At 47.3% G+C, this 19,431-nt stretch overlaps 1 protein-coding gene across 9 annotated transcripts in view; it reads right to left on the bottom strand.

The window, feature by feature from the left end:
* Positions 1-19,431, bottom strand: part of CADPS (calcium dependent secretion activator) — a 223,783-nt gene that overhangs the window by 116,181 nt on the left and 88,171 nt on the right. For all 9 annotated transcript variants that reach the window (XM_075158710.1, XM_075158712.1, XM_075158703.1 and 6 more), the window contains exon 6: positions 17,354-17,475. In XM_075158710.1, coding sequence (XP_075014811.1) covers positions 17,354-17,475 — 122 coding nt within the window. The remainder of the gene's footprint in view (positions 1-17,353; positions 17,476-19,431) is intronic.

Here is a 19,431-nt window from a genome sequence, read left to right as displayed (position 1 = left end):
GCGCAAGGGTGGGAACCGCAGCAGCCCTGCAGCCCACCGGAGGGAGGTCTGGTGATGGGCCTGAGCACGCCGCGCTAGAGGTTCCCTCTCTGGCCCCAGACACTTGGGGAAGCTTTGAGGACAGAGCCCCAGTTGGGCCACAGACCACTGCACTTTGTTTCAGGGATTTTCCTCCTGGGCCCTCTTCCCGTCCCAGCGAGCAGCGTGCTGCAGCTGGAGCTGCTGCCTGGTGACACCCGCGAGGGCTCACCGGAGCTGGCGAGCATCCTCGTGGGGTTCTCCTAAAGATACCCAGGCCTTACACAGCAGTCAGCTTCGGTTTAGAGAGATCGTAGGGAAAAGAAATCTGTGAAACACCAAGTCTGTTCAACATCCTAAGGGCCACGGCTTTTCAAATAGGCTCATGAAGAGTCTCCACAAGTGGTGCCACTCACACCAGCACATCAAATTCCTCACCTGGGCTAAGGCTTTTGGGGTACAGGAGAACACTCCCCTCTGGCAAACAAGCACAGACTGAAGAGGGTCACGGAACAAAAATTAAGTGGAACTTGAACTGCCTATTTGTAAGCTTTAAACAATTTTGAAAGTAGCAAAGAGAAGAAAATACCTTCTACACGAAGGGATAAAAAGTCATGATGCTTTTATGTTTGAGACTTCACAGCTGTGTTTCAAGCCTTGTTTCTACTGCTTAGAAAGTAAGAAACTTATTAAAATAAAGCTAGACAGAAACTTCCAGACAGAGCTAAGCAAAGCACTCCTAAAACTGCATTTGCCCTTGTTAGCAGAGAAGAGCTCAGCCGAAGATGAAGGGCAGAGGGGGGACTGGGGAAGAGTGCACCACTGCAAGGAGGATGCTCCCGAACATCTGATCATGCAGAGGCCCAACGTGAAACTAGCAGATAAAACCTGCTCTTTTTTCTTTTTTTATTCTCTTTCTTTGTCATTTTTTATAATTCCTTGTGAGCTAGCTTTCTATATTGTTCCCAGAGACCCTGAAAATTCATCACATTTCAAAACTCATACCAAGTGTACAAGCAAGCTTGAAGAATAATCTCAGACAAGGTGCTTTTTGTACAAAAGCGTGCCATGAGCAACACCTCCGAGTGATGTGATGGAACACACTCTGCAACCTAAAATACTGCAAGTCAGATGAGAGATTATACCGTATCTCACAAACCACGTCCATTCACCCTCACCCTATTAATGACACTTTCTCATTTTACACTGTCCTCAAACTAGATCCTCTGCTGAAGAAAGGCAGTTCCCTTGAAATGACTGGGAAAAGGCTCAGGTGACATGTGGTCCAGCGACTAGATGTTCTTCAAACATAAATACCAAACAGCAGGTTTTGCATTTGGAAGGTTATCGGGAAAAATAATTTACTCCTTCCTGTTCCCAAGGAGTTCTACGCTTTGCTCTTCTCTGAGCAAATCTTGTCCAACTGAGCTTAGCAGATGAGTGTGTTCAGCGCAGAGCTGATTAACAAACGCAGTTTCTTCGTCCGCTTTGCCCTGAAGTTTTCTCTCCCGGTGTCACTGTCCCACATGTTTCACCTTTTATGACAATGCATCAAACTGCCACCAGTGCCAGGGAGCAGAAGTTTGGCATAAATTATCTACAGCACTACAGGTCTAGTCAGACCCTCAATATTATATCGTTTTCATGTGTGAGACATCAGCTCCCTAATAAACGTTTTAAGCGTAAGAACCAAGAAACAACCTTATTTTCTAATTGCAGCTTCAGGTTACACGTTATATTTTCTCTCTTAAAAAAACTGCATTGTCACCAGCAGGGAAAGCAGGAAGATAATCTTGCTTTGGGTAAGAGGGAAAAGTAAGAAAATATCCAACCTTACACATGTATTTTGACAGCATCTGCTTTATAGAACTCATATCTCTGTTTACTATTAAAAAGCTCTTATTTGCTGAAGCATTCCCAGACCATATGCTATCAACAAATGTTACTAACCAAATACAAACAGTAATTTTCATTAGGTTTCCTTCATGAGAACAACATTAACCACAAAGGGAATAAATGTTTCAAATGACAGTAAACATGCATAGCGAACCCTTGACAACACTGCGGTGCTTACATATTCATACCCCCAAAAGCCCTGAAAAGATCCGCGCCAACAAATAGAGACCCTCAGAAGTTGGGTTTTGTGCAGGTTGAAGCCTGTGGTGATGTCATTAGTTGCCATAGTGATGCTCAGCATAAGGCCATAATTCATGTCACTGAAACATCATTTGTATTCAATCTAAGTACGCAGTTTATCTGTGCTGTGTATTAAATTATTGTTCAGAAAATTAGCTCTGGACAGTAGTTAGGTATTAGGATCATCTGAGGGACTAACAGTGTAATGGTTTCATTTCCACGTTTAATAATTACGCAGGTTATCACTGCAGGAGTTTATTTGTTGGGAAAGTGCCTTGGCACCTGTTCTGGACAAATCTTCTCATGAAGTAGCCACGCTACCTCGTCCCCATGTCACAGAGCTCATGCTTACACTCCAGCGCAATAATACTTCTGCAAACGAGGACAAATAATGTCATTCTGGCCAAAAGGATAGATATACACACCAGAGAAAAGAAGGATACAAGCAGATAAATCCTGTCAGTACTTTCTCATTTAGGACTATATTAACTGTCTGAATCCCTCCTGAATCCCTCAGCCCAGCATTTCTTATTGCCCAGTGTATCCAAAGCCTGGAACTGGCCAAGAAATGCTACCATGCATAAGGACTTTCTTGGAATTATCGCCTTATTTATCGCATCTGTGCTGTTCCAGTGATATCTGTAGGATCTACCTGCATCTCCAGGGTTTCTAGTTAGGCATCAAACGTAGGACAAGTAGCTAAACTTTTCTGGCTGCAAAGAGCGGGAGGATGAGATATGCCCCAGGTGCTAACTTGACAAATGCTGACCCTTGTTTTACCTTTTACAAGCAAAATAAGTAGATCATCACTGCAGACTTCGTGTCTATGGATTCACCTAGAGGTGCCGTCACGGTTACTAACCAAACAGTCTTAAGTGTTGAGATTTTTTTCTGAATGAAACAAAACGACACAGATCCAGAGGGCGTGAATAGACAATAACAAGGGAGGAAGGTCACCCTTGTCCCCCACTACCTCCACCGCCTTGTCTAACGTGGAGCACGTGAAGGATGGGCCTACCTGTCTGATTTCAGGAGCATCTGGGAGCTCTCACAGGCACTGTCCTGACTGGCACACGGAGGGAAAGCGATGCCATTGCCGATGCAGGTGCCAGGCTGCTCAGACCAAGCTGCTGTCAGCTGTTTCAAGCAACACGTTGGCGATCTTCTGGCAAACCTTCAGGCTGATGCTACTCAGCCCTTCCCACTTATGGACAAAACAAGTAAGACCACCTAGTCTCCTCACGTTGCCAGCTGTTTTTCTCCCTGATATCCCACTTACGTGGCCTGATCTATAATTTTCTCAGCTGTCCTTGAGAGACATTGACTTAATCATATCTACTCACCTCGTGTGTGTGAGTTCCTCTAAGTGAAACTTTAGCACCCACGACCTTCCCAAAAGTGAACATACACGTTAGTACCTAGGAGAATGCATTAAATTCTTTCATTCACGTACTGTGGTCTCCAGCAAGTCTGCTTAGCCCCTGCCTAATTTTAAACAGTAACCCTTCTTCCATCATTGCTCTTTAACTTGATCTGGCCAGAACATCGATGCCTGTGGTTTCTATAAATAATGAACAAGCACAACTGAATTATATTGCTGGGCCATGAATCAGCCCCGCTGACCCGCTCAGTCTGTCAGTAGGCCAACATGGGAGCAGCTGGAGAGGGATGTGCTTTCGACGGGGTTGACGTTTAAACATGATTTATGACCAGTTTTCATGGGCTTCAAAACTGCCAGAGGACACCTCTTCTCCCTCTCCAGATATATTTATTGAAACAAGTTTGCTTGCCAGCTTGCATGGAATAATCATGAAAAAAGCAGAAAATAAAAGTAAAAATGTGTATTACAGGAGAGCTACGCTCTTTCCTCGGTGGGTTCACTCCGGTGTGCGTTACGCTCAATGTACACAGCAGTATCCTGGGACACGGTCCCTCTCTGGGGGAGATGCTGCCCTTCTGCCTCGTTCCCACAAGTTTACTGCTTAAGTAAAAAAGTCTTGCAGTATAATATTCCTGCATGTTGGCCAGATTTGCATTGGTTTATTGAACTACTGCTCAGTATCTTTTTTCAAACGCAAGCGAACCAGCAGCAATGCCCGTCCCCTCCCAGGCCAGGAGCACATCCCTGGGAACGCAGAACTCGGCGTGCAGCTGCCTCCATCCCCGCGGGGGCACAGCCACCTAAACCAGCACCCACTGCCTTCCTGCAGCCGGTTGCGTACGGAGGCAGGGCAGTCCCTCTGAAAGGCCTTTAATGCATGTGACCGTACCTGAGACAAAATTTGCAAGGCCAGCTTAACCTCACTTGCTGTCCTCTGCTGCCAGAACGGGATCTGGTGAGAATGCAATGACCACCTGCCCCCCTCGTGCACTGCTGCTGCAGGCAGGAAAGGGTTCTGCTTCACGCACTTCTCTTCATCCACATCCCCCACCTCTTCTCTCCTGGCACGCACACCAGTGTGTCTATGTCCCTCCTGGTGTATTCGCAGTTCAGTCTCCAAAGCAAGCCGGCTGGTGGAGGGAAGCCCATCAAGAGGGTGGCACAGACAGCAGCCTAATAGGCACTGCCTGTTTTTTGAGGAAACGTGCCAGCAAAGTCACCTTTTGCTGGGTCACCGCTTCCCCTTGTCTGGGTGTGATGCTTTTAACCAGCCTTGGTTTCCTGGCTTACCGTGGCGCCCGGCCGTGGTGCCTGCTGGAGCTGGATCCCGCTCCGGGGATGGAGAGCTCCGATTCCAGTTCACCGCTGTGTACAGATGCTGTGTACAGTCTTGATTTAGTTCTTCCAGGAATCCTGCCTAACAAATGATGGTTTTCTTTCTTCAGCCACTCCTCCCCTACCAGAAGAGACCTTTCCACGGAGCAGCCTTAAAACTTAGGCCATAAATCATGTATGCTCAAAGCTCAAGCACTGGGAAAAACGAAGTTAGAGAAGAAGCACACCAGACACCCAGATAACCTACCTTCACACAGCTGATGGAGTTGGCTACAGCTGTTTCTCTAACGTGATGTTAATTGTGTTTCATTTTTATATATTTCTTGAGATACCAGCAAGGAGGAAAATAAAGTTTTTAAATGTGTTTAACAGTTAACTGTATATGAAGAAGCATGCAGGAAAGTTTTTTGTTATATTCTCTAACACTTTACATATACCAGCCGTTCAAAAACATGAAACAGAGGTTGACAACCAAGATTATGGTTATCAGTGATCTTTCTGAACTTCCCTTGCCCATACTCTGAGGCTGTGGTTCATTATAATGGAATGCACACAGACTTACTCAGCTCAACAGCAAAACCTGATGCAGGGACGGCATTAATTCCACCGAGATGAAAACGCTCGTTTCATTTTCAGAAATGGGTATTTGTGAACTTCTGGGAACGTCGTAAATAAGCCAACATTGCCCATGCGCTGAGCCCTTCACAAGCAGGCGTTGGGAGAGCTCTTCAGGAGCGGTGTCGGTGAGGCACCGAACTGGCAGGGGATGCGGCAGCACAGACGTGTCCGCGGCACGTGGTGGAGTCAGGTGCTCACACCTGCACCAGCTGGGTCACAAAGCAGTAATAAAAAGAAGTAGGGCATCCCAAAGCCTTCAGGAAAATATGTATTTTTTGCAACTCTCGTGGGTAATGGCAATGGATAATAGGTTTTTGGTTTGTGTCTATGGGATTTGAAAAAATCCAAAGGCAACAGAAGTATTCAGGTTTTTTTTTAGGCTCTCCAAGAAAACCCACAGGCTGGGTCACACAGCTGGAGACCCGCAAGGTGCAGCTCCACGCACAACTTGGTTTCAGTGGGGATGAAACCACAGCCAGTTCGGGGATGCTGGGTTGGGGACAGTTATGAACTGGTTTGCAACTTATGGCAGTAGGATTACAAACCTTGACTGAGTTCAGCTGAATTCTTCTAAGAAATATAACCCAGTGGGCAATACACCTTCTCAGGAGATATCATTATTGAAAGATAAAAAAGTATGTAGTCAGAAACAAAATAGGGTGTAAAGACACCAAACAAAGAAGAAAGTGCATGCTGCCAGCTCTGCAGCGTTCAGCAAGTGCATCACGCTGTGGATGAAGTACGGGAGATGTCGGTTCCTCCCCCAGCAGCAGCCATCCCCTGGCAAAATAGCAAGTAATTTAATCCATTTGGTGGTTTTTGTGGGACTGAGTTTGGGTTTTACACACCACAGAGGGCCTCACATGGAACTACGGTTCCAAGGCAAGGATTTGATTTTTAACTAGCGGGAGAGGATGCCAAGACATGAGACAGATCACCACTGTGGAAAAACCCAAATTTAGGGGACTGTACTACCATGTACACATGCCCATGTAACCTGCCTTGGGGTCCTGCTATTGTAATAAGGAGAGATCTAATTAATAGTCAGTGGAGTTAGGCCTTAATTTGCCTCATCCCAATTTAGAGGCAGCAAGCAGATGAAATGAAGCCTGCCCTAAAAGCGCCCCTGTCTTTCCACTGCCAAAGAGGGGTGCTGGAGGTGACTGCTGCAGGTGCACAAAAACAGATCCGAAATGAAAATCTCAAAGAATATATATAGATGCAGAGAACCTTCTACGTTTCTGCTGGTGCGAAAATGTCCTAGGCTAGGAATACAATTCAGGTGCTAAGAAAGGTACCTTTCCACTCTGCCTGTAGAAACGGATTGAGAACAGTTTGCTTTTGTAACACAGCTTGATTCCCAAGAGCTGCTGAGCCTCCTCTGGGATTCCTCCCACAGTAAGAGTTCGATGTGTTTCACCTTCAGAACAGGATAACCAAAGTCATCAGACACAGATTGACAACGCGGCCTATTTTTGTTCACATTTGTTTCCTCTCCTCCCTTTCTGCTGTCAGAACAGCCTTTCAGTCCCATCCCCTCGGAAGAGGCTGAGTTGAAGTGGGAGTGACAGCACAAACAGATTTGATTCCTCCTAGACTTTCCTGCACAGACTTTATATCGACGGTAAAACCTGCTTCCACCGATGCAGCTACCGTGCAGGTGACTGACAAGTCAGCGTCCCCGCAGGCACGGAGGCGCTGGCCGGCAGCGGTGGCTGTACCTGCCTTCCCCTGGAGCTACGTAACGCCGAGTGAGGCCATGTCTCTGCACGGAGCACTGACATGTGCTCTGATGGGCTAACCCAAGGGCTCTCTGAGTGAATCCATCATTTCCTGTGACGTCCTCATTCCTGCAAGCATATAACACTCCCTCTGCTAAAAAAAAAGCACCATTAGTAATTCCTTTGCTTACAGAAAGGGTGTTCATTTATCCAAAAAGACCCCTGCAGAAAGCGCTATGGTGTTATCCAAAAGGTGAGCAGAGAGAGCACATCCCTAAGGACTGGACTCCTCCTAGCAGCAGCTAAGGATGTCTTCCAACCTCCAGCATTTCATGGACTGTCCATTTTTTGTTTCCATGGCTCGGAGACACGATGTAAGTGTCATGCATGCAGACACCATCTTGCTTAACATCATGCAGCCAGCAGTACCAGACAGCTGATAAAAGGCACCATCTCTCCCTGCAGGAGCTGCAACTCCCACATCCTCAAACTGGCTACGGCAACAGTACGACTGCCGGCTGAGAGAGAAATATGTCTAGGAGAGCATCACATCTGCGACTGAGCGTGCAAGGTGCAAAAGGAATAGGGTAAAGCTGACGGAGACTGCAGCAAAGCAAAGCCTGTGAAGGTCTGCTCTTGATCTGCTTGTGGCTCACAAGCAGTCCCCGCAGACCCCGTTCCTGTGCCAGCGCTGTGTCACTTGGCTGCCAGGGCACTGCAGCCAAGAGGAGCTGCTGAGGCCGACAGCACAGCTTTAGGAACCCAAAAAAGGATGATCTTTGCTATGCAGAGCTTGATTTTCAGCATGAAGTGTTTCCTAAGCATAGCTGGTACACAGGGGAAGTGTCATGAGAAAGTTGTAAGAAGGGATGGGAGATGGATTTAATCACATAATAGCTATTTACGGCCACGAGATGGCATGCCTGCCCCAGAGATGTCCCTCTGCCATGCCTGTACCCAGCCCAGCCTCACCTCCTGCCCAGGACCACACAATCCTCCCAGCCTGCTTCACCCCTGTGCTTTACTGCAGAAATCCCGCGGCTGGTTTGGATGAGAATTTCTGGCAATGTTATTCACCACAATCTTCAGGATATTAACAGGGAAAATAAGCAGCGTGATTACTTAGCATGATTTAAATGACTACTGCTTTTGAAATGCCCTGTGCTCTCACTTAATACTATGATATTACAATTAGAGGAGAAAAGCTCAGCAGGAGGAAATGGAAATATAAGCCCAACAACCTTTTACTGGGAGGTCTGAACTGAAAGAATAATTGCTTTTACAAGGGCTGCCTACTGTACGTGCTTTATCAGTATATCGGCCTTGGATACAGCACGGGTTAAGAGTTTCATTCATGAAATGGGTCTGTGTGCATTTACTATCTGTGGTTGTTACCACTTCTTGTACAGGTAACTGCAATGCCACGCACATACTAATCAAAGTTTCCTTTGGCCAAAGATGCTGCACGGAACCAGCCACAGAGCTGCTCATTTCACAGAATGATTATTTAATTCAGACGTGGTTAATCACTTCTATCAAATCTTACCGCCCTGGAAGAAAACACAACCGCAAAGGACTGCAACTAGTTAAGGCCTGGTTATGATTTACACTTACTAAGGCCATGCACAGCCAGCTTTACAGAAACTCGGTATCTCACAAGCACAGACCATGGAAAAGGAGACAGAAATCCTCTGCCTGAAAATACAGGTTACTGGTTTTGTGCCAACATAGTCTAGACCCTCCTTTATAAAATTCAGTAGAGGAGAGCAGTGAAATATTTCCTAAACGTAAACAGAGCAGAAAATGGTACAAGGTACCCTTCCAAAATCAGCTAAAGAGAGGAACAAGAAGTGTGAGATTGTCTCTTGTTGTTGTGCCACCACTCACATTTTTGCTGTCCTATATTCTTCTAAGCCAGGACCCAGGACAGGAAGCCCAGACCCAGCCAGGCACCTGGGATGGGGCTTGTCTTGCCTAACTTCTGATGGCGAGGAGCAAAGTCATCCTGGCATCTCCCGGGTCAGTGGGCATGAGTGGGCACTTCCAGCAGATGATGCCCATCCAGCCATCTCGATCACGAGCATTTTCTCTGCTGTGAAACAGAACCATTGCCCTAGTTTCATGGATAGGAAACCCGAAGTAAGGACTGAGCCAGCCACTAGCCCAGGGACGCACAGCCGCTGAGAAGAGCTAGAGCAAATACGCTAACACCATGTCCTTTGTTTCCATGGGACATCCGTCCCTAGGCATGCATTTTGCATCTCTGGCCTGACAATGATCGCAGGGCTCAGCAACCCCTGACTTGCAGGACTTCATCCTTCCTTCAGCAACCATCAGGGGCTGGTGAGCCCTCTTCCCACATCCTGATGGATCCTGCAGCTGCAGTGGCTCTGTGCAGCTGCTGGGATCCCCCTTCTCACCTCCGCTAAGCCATGGAGCGGGAGCTGCTGTAGATTGTCTCAGCTTTATTTGCCTACGAGGCCTTTTGGCACAGGCGTAAAAGACCGGTGAGCCAGGCAAAACACTCCTGTGTGCCTTTCATGGACTTTTTCAATCTGAAACACCTTGGACTTGCTCTGGAAAGGGTTCAAGAAAACGCTGCCGTGTCTCTCTGCACTCCGGCCACGTTTGCAAGCTCCTCTCTCCACAAGCATGCCTCGTCCTCTTTGCCCATGTAGTGACAACAGTACATAGCTCCCTTCAAGTGCTTTCACACATAGTGCTGCTGTTCCTTGGGAGACCTAGCACATCGACAAAGGTAACAGGCCTCCCTACCTTCATTTCACAGAAAGGACAACTAAAATGTTAAGAAATCACTGTCAAGGTTGGCCTTCCCATTAAACCATTCCCACTTCCAGAGCTCTGTCCAGGCAGCAATAGGCACAGTACCAATTCTTTAAAGCATGCTCTCCATCTCCCTATGCTGCTTTGCAACCACCAACAGCAGTACCCCTCATTAAATAACAATGTGCACTACTTGTACAGCACTTAATAAATAAACCAACAACTGGGCACTTTTCACATCTCATCCCCCGCCTTCCTCTCGGCAAGTGACATGCAGAACTTGCACAAAGGCATGGCTTAATTTTTTTTAAAACACCAACAATGAGCATTAAACAAGAAGACTGAATGTATCCCACGACTTCTGTTTTGCAGTCCTCCTCTTAATTTAGCACTATTTCAGATCGCTGAATCTCAATCTCATTTCAATGTCCTTTTGGTCTTTACTGTCCTGTCTTAAGGTTGCATGCATAGGAGTGATGAAGCAGACGACTATCGATGAAAATCGCCTTGGGCATCATCACACCTTCTGGAATACTTAAATTTGAATGTATGCGCTATCACAGGAATACATAATTCCCAAGTGCATAGGAACACTCAAGAAATTAGACAGCTGGTGAGAAAAGAAAGGCATTCATCTGTGAAAGAAAAGGTACATGAGCTCAATCCTTACTAGACACCAGAGAATCCATGGGAAAGCAATGCTATGCTCTAAAGGTCAGGGAAAACAGCCAGAGCTTGCACTTACTTGATACCAGAGAACCCAACTACAAGAGATAAGTCTACAGAAACAAGCCTTCATTATTCTTCAACACAGTTTCTAGTGTAAGATTTATAGAACAGGAGAGAGGAGGGACCGCACACGCGACCTTTGGGAGCAGGACCATACCTGGGATCACCCTCTGCAGCCCCAGCAGACTATTGCACTGCTGTCCAGGAGGCTGCACCACGGCAGAGCGGCCGCCTGAGTGATCCACAGGGCAAGGGAATCCCTATGGGGCCTTGCCTTTATTCTAGGGAAAAACTCAGCTGCTTAATCTAAAGCAGATTTTTTATAGAACCACTCCTGCAGAGCAGCTATGAGGAAGCATCAGAAGAGGTTCTGAATTTCTAATTAAAAAGGCCACTAAACCACTTGCGTGAAGAATACCCGTAATAGATCACATGCTTGCACCTGGGTAATAACTTTTTAGTGCACTTTTTGCTGTGCTTAATGACTTGTCCACAGCCTCCACATTCAAAAATGGGAATGTCATAGCATAAATCTCAGGAGCGTTATGAAAATACTACCACACGCACAAAAGGGGATTTGAAGAGCAGGTCAAACTGAACTAACAGCAGAACCCTTCAGGTGCAAAGCCGTGCAGTCTCATCGGAAAACTGGCTCTTAGACATGCTAAATAGCTGTAAGTAAAGAAATCTTGTGTAGGGGATTTGGACACCTCTTTGTACCCTTCAACCCTAGACAGAGGGGCTTAAAAGCAACTCCCCTGAAGTTCCTGTCCCTGTCATTGTCACCTCTTAGCCCAGCAGCATCATGGGCTCAGAGCATCCGCACTGCACTTGCAGAGAGCAAAGCCAAAGATCTCTACTGGAAGACCTTTCCCCAACAGGGCTCAGACCCTCACCCCAGGGACAAGGGCAGTATCTCAGAAGTGACGGTGTCTGATGTTAGCTGTACCCAGGGCTCAGTCACCTACTTTGACACATTCGTAAGGCTCCTGGAGGTTTCCTAAGGAAAAAGAGCTCTAAACATCTGCACAGTTCTGAAACAAAATCATGCAACTGGAAAGGCAAGCCAATCAGTCTGGGTAATTAAGACAGCTTATATTTAATGCTGAAGCCAACTAGATGAGGGAGGAGAAAAAAAAAAACGCAAAAAAAAGCAGCTATCTCCTAAAATTTCCTTTTGCTTTGTTTTTTACCCAGCATCCTGAATTTTGCTTACACAGGGCTTAGCTAGGAATGCAAACCTAAATACGAATGCTTAAAACCGTGTAGCCATGCAAACCTTCTGCCTGAGCTTTGCCATGGTGTGATACCTCTGCAACACAGCAACAGCTCTGAATGTAGCACCCAGCTGATGCCGGGAAGTGTAAGGGGCTGATGCTCCTGCCTGTCTGCAGAGCCCACAGGGCTGTCACAGCAACCAGGACACCACCACTAAGAGCGGTGGCCAGCCTCCCGGACTGCAGATCTACACATGTCTGCAAGAGACCTACCAGGCACGGCACCAACAGCTGTGCTGTGGGATACACAACAAGAATTATGGGCTAAACTCTGCCCTCACTCGCATCAGTATAAACCCCTTTAGTTTAGTGGAGTTAAATTTGTTCCGTACAGCGTACGGAATATTTATTTGTAATTTATACATCTCAAAAGGAACTTTCTCATTTTACCACGGGGAAGTGTTCACAGCATCTCCCAACTAACCGTGACAGCAAAACACTGACAGCAACAAAATGCTTTTATCATGCTCCTGCTCTGTACAAAGCCGCTGAGCATCACTTCAAACTCCAGGGCCTGAGGCAGGGGATTCCTGAATGAAAAGACCAGATTTTCCCCTTCTGCAAAGAGAGAGAGGGCATCCTTGCTTGCCAGCCTCCCCTCCCGCAGGGCTTCTCCCTTTGCTGCTCAGTGCCCATCTCTCAGAAGGACATGGTCAGCGAATGGCGCTGAGGAAGGATGCTGTGGCGTCCCTGTCCCTCTTCACAGCGAGGCAGAGGATGTGGCACACCAATTTGAAAGGGAGACCCTAGTCGAGCGATAAGCTTGGAGGGTTTGGTGTAGGGATCCAAAGGAGGGCAGCCTGTCGTAGCAGAGATAAGCAGCTGAGCCGTCAGAGCACCCTGAAAGCAAATCAGGGAGCAGCATCAGGAGCGAGCACAAAGATAAAACAGGGCACCCCTGCCTCCTAGTGCGGTGGCTAAGGGAACGGAGATGGAGAGGTTTAAAAGTTTACCAAAGACATTACTTTATCAAGAGTGAATTTCTGGAGAGGGCATGAGGCCCGAGCTCTTGGTCACAACAAACAACATAAGAAGTGACACGGAATCAGATAAGACCCACTGAGTGCCCTCTCTCCAGCACATGCTTAAAAAAACTGCAGGGAAAAAAACCCCAGGCAATAAAGAGTGATCTTTTCTCCTTCAAAGTAAGCTCCATCCTCACTTCTCATACTCTGAGCTACTGCTCGACCCTTGCAGTAGTCCTGGAGAGGCTGCTCTGCAAGGGGGGATATTTAACCTTCAAACGAAGGCACTTCCAGAGTCAGAGGAGCAGCCCGTACCTCTGTCCCTTCTTGGGCACGCCAAAATGCCCCGACAAGTTGGCCAGATTCACCCCCAACCAGTTATTTACTGCTTTTATCCCAAATGGTTCAGCTGAGTTCAATGCACCTGATTCTCACTACTGTGAGCCAGGGGAGAATGAGACTTATCTGCATGCTGAAATACATCCAGGTGAATATATAGCATTTATTTACAAGGCATGTAGGATCTTGCTGTTGTTTGGATCCCTTTGTTTTCTTTTGTTCTGCTCACGTCAGAAAAAGGCAATGTGATAAGAAGATGAATCACTGGTACAGCCCATGAGCAGTGCTACAAGCACAGGTCACTGTTTAAATATATCCAGTAGCCTTTTTAGAGGCTGTAGGAGGGGTGTTGTGGCTGGACCTTTTGTGCTATTCCCAGATCCCTCGGCAATCTTGTTCTCAGGCCGTGCAAACAGCAGCATTACCAATGCAGCTCCTGGAAGGGCAGTGTTGAAGGTGTGCAGAGCCACATCACTCTCCGTGCTTTACGGAGGGCAGACATCAGGACAACGTGCAGGGAAGAGGAGTGGTATAAAACCCTCAAAGATCTGCAAGAATACAATTCCAGCATGAAAAGCAGTAAAATCCCGCTTGCACTGGGATTTGGAATATTTTGTAGAGGCATCTACGGGTTAGGGCATAATACAAAGGCTTTTTCTTACACAACTTATTAAAAGTGCTACTAATAATACACTGCAAGCCTGATCTAAAATAACCCTTGCTATTTCAGGTCTGGTTTTCTCTAGTACTGTGCCATCCTCTGTACCCGCGCTGAGGCAGATAATCCTCACATGAAGGGATTGGGCTTAAAACGTCAGGAATCCAACATGGAGCCTAAGAAGAAATAGAAGACCAGTATGTACTGCCGTCCTGAGAGCCACACTCCTCGCACTCGACTCATCTGATCGCTTGGTACACGTGGCTGCTAACCTCGCTACAGCCATGCCTCTGTCAACATCTATAAACAGGATTCAAGCTCCAAAGTCACTAAAATGCTTTCAAACATCTTATTCGCAAAAATTGCTGGTTTTGCACCAGGGAAGACAAAAGATGAATCTCTCACAGACCTAGATCAGTGCTTTTGGAAATCCTCCCCTGGCTGGGAAATTGCCTTTTTCTATTAGGGGTGCAGAGCCCAGTTTAGCACCCCTGGCATCGAGCTGAAGAGCAGCCATTGCCACCTGGGTGTTTTAGCTGAGGGCTGGCATTTCAAGAACACGTGAGAATACAGTGAACAACTCCAAGAGTCATTCTTAGGTAAAAAGATGTCCTACAAGGTCGTGTACACCCGTGACACTCTCCACCTCCCCAGGACACAGGGCTGTCGTAATCTTACTGTTCAAATGTAATTTTTTTTCCCCTGATGTGTGTGAGAAATTTAGTCTTTTGTAGCCTGTAGAGCCTCCAGATGATGGCAAAACTGAATTTCAGGCAGTTTGAAGAGTTACAGTTTAATCTGAGAAAATACTGCCTGTTTTCAGAACTGTATTCACCGCATCTTCTGAGTACAGGCACTTAACCTGCATTTCTATTTTTTGAGCATCTGAGATAGAAAAGTTTTGGGATGTACAGGGATATCCTGCTTCAGTATTTACACTTTCGTAGTGCTGAGGCTCAAACTCCCCGCAGCGTGCTCCTCACCCCCCAGCCAGGCAGCATCCCCTGCCAAAGCACACAAAACCTGGGACGCCTGGGGAGCGAGCGAGCTCCCCTGGAGAGCAGTCCAGCACGCTTCTGCTGATCTAGTTCCTTTATCAATGAGTGTTTTGCTTATGATAAAAAGTACACAAGCAAACACGCTGTGAATGACCTCGGGGAGAGTGACGTCGGCATCTAAAGGGACACTCCAGAAGGCTGTTTTGGCTGACCACGGATCTTTTGTCTGCAAGGCAGCACAGCTCAAAAACACACCAAAGACTTCTCTGAGCTGTTTCTATCACTGCCCTCATCACCGGACTACCTGAGGGCCTTCAGGTCTTGTATTAAGCAACATGACAAACATGTCACATCTGGTTCATTTTCTCCTTCTCTTCTGAAGAGGAGAATGTAATGCAGTAAATTGCTTTCACAGGGCTTTGGTTTTCCCTGCCTGGGCTATTGTGTCTGGGAGGGGAAGCAAGGAGAAAGAAGCACTTCTAATGCAGAGAAGAAAAAAGAGCAAGCTTTCTGTGATGGTCTCTGGTTTCTGTGGAAGGTAATTCTGGAGTCTTGGCTTGGGTGGTCTTTGGTTTTGGAAGTAAAAAGTCCCAGGACCCCCAAGGAATGCAACTGTCAAACCTACTCCCCTCCCAAGGCTTTTCCATATTTATCAACCCAAGTGACGGAGCAAACCAGGAGACTTCAAGCCTGACTCGCACCTCTACTGGAAGCCAGTGCAGAGAGAGGATGAGTGTGATGGACTTGCATAACTCGTATCACGCCGCAGCATTCAGCGTTGGCTACATTTTCCTGAGGGCTGATGGCTTCATGCCCAGACACTGTACATTTCATTATGATAAAAAGACCCACTCAATTAAAGAGCTCACTCCTGCAGCCCTTATTTTCAAAACAACACTTGTATAAACAGTCCTATGGCTGACAGCAAGAAGGCTGGTGTAGGGAAGGACAGGTCCTTTGAGCAAAAATGGGATGAACAGACCAAGCTAAACAAGCGTGTGTAACCCAGCAGAAGTGTGCTTTTCAGTATGGGTAGTAGTAATTTCCTCTAAATAGAGCCCAACTTTCTCCACCGAAGCAACAAAAATACCTAAAATAGTGACAACTGCAGCTTCTTATGGAAATTTTCTTCCAAGCACAGCTCTCCTACTTCCTTCTCTGAAGCAGATTTCAAAGCGTTTTGAAAAGTAAGCCAGGCTGCAGCACTTTCACTGATTGGGAATATTGTTTTTAAACCGCTTACTGCAGATTCCTGCTCTTCCAGTACAGCGCAGAGTGCAAGGCATCAGCAGTTTCTGCGCCTCCGCGGGAGGACAACCTCCCAGGGAAGGCAGCCTGCCTTCGGCTCGGCTCTCCTCCTGCCTGCATCAGCTGGCCTTGCACTGTTTGCCTGCAGTGCTTCTGCACTCACATGTAACGCGCCGGGTGTTCTTGGCTTTCCTTCCGCAAGCTTGGGAAGCTCCTGGTGAAATGCCGCTGGGGACCGGTCACTGGGAGGGAATGGGATATGGGAACAGAAAGGGAATATCCCAACAGCATCCCCTCCTGCACTGCTCTCCACCGCCGGAGGAGGCTTCATATCACCTTGGCAATTCTCCACTGTGAGGAGGTGCACTGAGAATTTCATTTAAGTGTGAAATCTCCGCAGTGAACCAGAGGAAAACTGCCTCAAATCCACACGGATAGCGTTTCAACTAATCCCACAAATCAGAAAGGAAATAAGCCATTCATCATTTTCTCCTTCCAAATTAACAAAGATCAATCACTAATAGCAGGCTTATAACAACATCTGGGGAAGACAAAAAAGCCAACTATGGGGCCAAGGCTGGGGATTTGGGGACCAGGTCAAAGAGGACAGAACAAGACTCTGCCCTTGAACTGGACCAGGGCAGAGTGGCCTCAGATAAAGCTTTAACTGAATGACTTGAAGCTTTCCAAGGTCCTCTCCTCCACCTCTGGCTGTGGCTGCTGGAGCATGTCCCTGCCAGCTGCTTCCCTTTCCCGTAGGACCACTGAAACCCTAACAGGGAGGATGAGCTTATGCACCTACACCTGACGGCACCAGTTCAGATGGACACTCAGACAAGTATTTATCTAAGCACATGCTTAACTCCATCCCTATTTAGCAAAGTACTTACGTATAGGCACAAATTTATGTCTCTATGGCTACAAGAGACGTAAGCCTGTTATTAACACTTTTTTTTCCCTCAATCAGGGCTTATGTGCCATTCTTAGTTGCAGGAAGACACTCTGCATACGTGGAAGGCCTCCGCTTCTCTGAGTCCCCTCTGTCCTCACCATGCAGGAGCCAGAGCTATCCGCAGAGGCTCAGCAGCGCAGAGATGGGGCAGAGGAGAGCATGGTGGAGAGAGCAAAAGGCAAAGCAAGACTTACGTTGGCTTTGAGGCTTCAGCCTGGTCAGTCTGCAGTTTCTCCCCGCCTTCGACTTCCATGGTGCAGTACACAATGCGGTTGGGGGCCAGCGACTTCAGACCCTGCACCTCCATGATGACAACCTGCGGGGCAAAGAAAGAGGAGTGTAAGAGGAGCAGCCTCCTTCAGATCTCGCTCTGGCTGCTGAACCCGCGGGGTCAGCCAGCGCTGGGGTCCTCCACGTGCTGCTGGATGTTCATGGTGGCAGGTGGGCAGGGACGGTGGCACTGCCCAGGCTGAGCAGGGACCGCGGCAGCCAGCGAGGTCTGTATGGAGACCGCGAGGTCTTCCTCTGGCTGCACACAGGCTAGTTGAATCCCGTGGGTGCCCAGGGCTGTACCAAGCTTCAGGAGATGAGCCTCACAGACACGGTCCTGCCCCACCTAAATGTGCCTTAATATGTGAAATCCAGAAAAAAAGCAACACAGCCACTCAGCTTGTGCCAAAAGCCTATTTTCAAGATTAATCATAGAATGGTTTGGGTTTGACCTTTGAAGATCATCTACGCCAACCCCCCTGCCGTGGGCAGGGACATCTTTCACTAGATCAGGTTGCTCAAAGCCCCATCCAACCTGACCTTGAACAATGCCTGAGATGAGGCATCCACAACTCCCCTGGACAACCTGTTCCAGTGTCTCACCACCCTCGTCGTAAACATTTTCTTCCTTACACTCAATCTAAATCTACCCTCTTTCAGTTTAAAACTGCTGCCCCTTGTCCTGTCACTACAAGCCCTGGTAAAAAGTGTTTCTCCATCTTTCTTATTAAGAAATCACCATCTAAATTTCTTGCAGGTAATTACCTTTTTTTTTTTTTAAAGGTGACTAATCCTGTTAACCACGTACCTTAAACATTTCTACAAGAAATACTGTGGGAGTTTGTTCGTGTTGTATTACAGCTACCTATGAAGTATACACTCAGGGTTTAAAATTCCTCTCCTCAGGTCTTCTGATCTGTCCTTGCACTGAGGATCTCTTCCTTGGCACACAGAGCTCTGCAGACCCTCTGATGAACACACATTTTCGGCAAAAGCTCTCTTGCAGCAAGACTTCCGTGCACAGAGCCGTGCACAGACCTGCCAGCTCCTGAAGTCAGCGCTTCACTGAGCTTCTGCTTCCCACCGGATGGGGTTCAGCTGGAGCAAAGTGTTTGAGACATCCCGTTTTAAGGGCAAGTCCCTTTATGCACAGCTATCCACGCTGCACAGGCTTTTCCAACACAAAGGTCTACTGCTTTGTGACGGTTCCCCGCTCCTGCGTACCGGAACTCTTAGAAGTCAGGCTTTATTTGATGCTGCTATTGAAGGCACCGTCTCTGCGTTCAGAGCCCTATTTTTAAATAAGACCGAACTGAATATTATAAAGATAGCGTCAGACATCTAATGAGTTAAACTCTGAGACTGGACAACCAGCATCGTTAAGTTTTGGATTGGCATGATATATATAACAAGAGACCACTTAGGAAGAGAAGTAAACAGGAACCTACACAAAAATAGAATTTTCTGATTTTTCTGCATCCTACATTTTTGACCGCATCCTGGTAGTTGTTTTGACAATGTAACATAAACCCACTCATTGACAGTCAACAACAATTCTGTATGGGTGCGCTGATGACTGCTTGGAGTAAATGTCTTGCCTAGACCGCAGATATGTTTGCACAGAACAATTAGGTTGGCTGAAAACAGCTACTGCAGCAACACTGCTTCCAGGACCGAGACAGCCTGCGTCGGAGGTAACGGCGGGTCCCCGCAGCACCCTGTCTTTCCCTGGGCTGTACAGACAAACTGCTCGACAGAGCGCTGAGCAGAAAGTCAGTGCTCAACACAAAGCAAAGAGCAAGCCAGCAAAGCACGGTATTTCCACACAAACTGCAAGTCAATCTGTTGGGTGCATTCAAACCCCAGCAATTTTTAACAATTCTCCAAAGAGGAAGCAAGGCTTGCAGGCAAATACAGTGACACCCCTCACTGGCAATAACTAAACACGCTGACATTTATGGTGTTGCATTATTGTAGTGGTTTCGGGGACAATACAGGCTCA

This window comes from Calonectris borealis, chromosome 10 (genome assembly GCF_964195595.1).
Source record: "Calonectris borealis chromosome 10, bCalBor7.hap1.2, whole genome shotgun sequence".
Classification (NCBI taxonomy): Eukaryota; Metazoa; Chordata; class Aves; order Procellariiformes; family Procellariidae; genus Calonectris; species Calonectris borealis.
Note: the sequence above shows the minus strand (reverse complement) of the source record. Positions and strands in the feature narration are given on the sequence as shown.